At 29.4% G+C, this 2,017-nt stretch overlaps 1 protein-coding gene across 1 annotated transcript; it reads right to left on the bottom strand.

The window, feature by feature from the left end:
* Window positions 1-591: 591 nt before the first annotated feature.
* Window positions 592-2,017, bottom strand: PVX_065190 (variable surface protein Vir18, truncated, putative; the record flags this gene model as incomplete). The annotated part of the gene is made up of 2 exons (XM_001612395.1): window positions 592-762; window positions 858-2,017. Coding segments are annotated over 2 exons (1,331 nt in total), but the record flags the coding sequence as incomplete, so codon positions are not given.

Below are 2,017 nucleotides of genomic sequence, written 5' to 3'. Positions count from 1 at the left end.
ATTTGAATATAACATTAAATACAACATTTATTTCATAATTAAATTTTTTATTTAAATTATTTTTATATATTATATATATTTAATGCTATATTTTTTACAAAAATGACAGTTACCTAACATATTTTACTTCCCGAAAGAGACAAACATTTATCGTCCTATAACATATTTTAATTTAATTTCAATTAAAAGAACCAATGATACTGTTTATATAAGCACAAAAAAAGGTTAATTATGTTTTAATTTTTTATTAATAAAAAAAAAAATATTAAATGAGACAAAGGGTAATATACATTCAATTGAATTACATTATACACATATGTATTAAAAAAAAAACCTTTCAGCATATAAAATTTCAGAAAATATGTAAGATTTAAAAATTTACAAAAAAATATACTGTTCTATATGGCTGTATTTTAATTACAATAATGCAAACCGTATTTTCCATATTTATTTTTAATACTATGCAGTTTAAATAATGACGCAAATATTTCTATGCTAATTTAACAAAAAAACCTAATTAAAAATTAAATTACATAAAAAAGTAATATTTTTTATTGCACATTTTAATTATATATACGAATGATCAATTATTTAATATACATTTTGATCAAATGATGAATATTCAAAAGCACCATATGAAAATGGGATACTTCTTTCGTCATCCATAATTGAAGGTTCTTGTACTACACTATTCAATTCTTCAATGATACCTGCTCCGTTCTTCCTATTCTTTTTAGTAAGAACTCTCCACAAAGGAGTGTACTATAAAGGAAAAATTGGTAAATATTTAATTTAATTATTATATATAATTAAAAAAATATGAATAGTTTTTTTTAAGGCAAATAATTTTAGTTTACTTTAAAAAGAAGGCCCAATAACAGAGCAATTCCTATGGGTGCTGAAGTTTTTATGATTTGTGGGTTATCTTGTATTGCATTGATGACTTTACTTAATATATCATTATTATTAGCAGTTATTTCTGTATTTGGTGTTGTGCTATAGGTAGTTCCAATAAATGAAACTTCTTTACCATGTGGATGGTCATGAGAATCTTTAACACTATTACTTGCGCCATCAGGAGCTCTATATTCAGTAGATATATCAACACCAGTTATACCATTAGTACCTTCATCACTAGAAGGAACACTGACAAGAGATGCACTACTAAGTTCACTACCAGTATTTTCACGATCTGAAACCACTGTACCAGTTCTTCCTTCATCAGTAGCTTTAGGATGGGAATTATCATCAGCACGTTGTACAGAGCCATAATTCCTATTAGTAGGATGTAAACCATCAGATATTCCTTGAGAAACATACTGTACACTACTAGTTTGCCCCGCAATGACTTTACCAGCAGAATCCTCAGTTTCAGGATTATTAATGTCTAAGGTTTTACCACAACTGGGATTAGTTTGAATACCTCTTGTATCTAAAATTTGTTCCCTTGAAGTACAAGTTAAATAAGAATATTTTCCAGGCACACATTCTGAAGAAGGATCGCATGGAGAATTATCCAGTCCTCTAATTCCGGAAGGGGATGGAGCATTTAACGGCTTTGCCTTGGTTTCTGCCAATGCAGAGGTTGTTGAATGATGATCATCAAATTCTTGAGATGTTTTACCATTTGTTCTATCAGAACCATCAGAAGGCGTTGAGCCAGATAGAGACTGTGGAATTACGCTTCCTTGCCTTGATTTTTGTTCATCAGCTGGATTTTGACCTTGTTCTTGGGAAACCTTTCTTCCCGAACTTTGGGGATTAGCAGTCCCGGAGGACAAATTTGCTTTTGATTTAACATCTACGCTTGATGGTGTTTCATTTTTACATTCTCCACCTTTGTTACATGTTCTTTGTGTAGTAGGTTTATTTATTGGAGGTTTTTTAGCTGCAGTTGCTCGATTATTACATGTACGATTCCTATTGCATTTATTTGTAAAATTCTTTATTGTATCATGATCAATTAATTTAACATTTACATATCCATTGTCATAACATTCCTGGAGGTCTTTATCTG

This window comes from Plasmodium vivax, genomic scaffold (genome assembly GCF_000002415.2).
Source record: "Plasmodium vivax scf_6649 genomic scaffold, whole genome shotgun sequence".
Taxonomy (NCBI): Eukaryota; Apicomplexa; class Aconoidasida; order Haemosporida; family Plasmodiidae; genus Plasmodium; species Plasmodium vivax.
The sequence above is the reverse complement of the archived record's forward strand: the minus strand, read 5'-3'. Positions and strand labels throughout refer to the sequence as shown.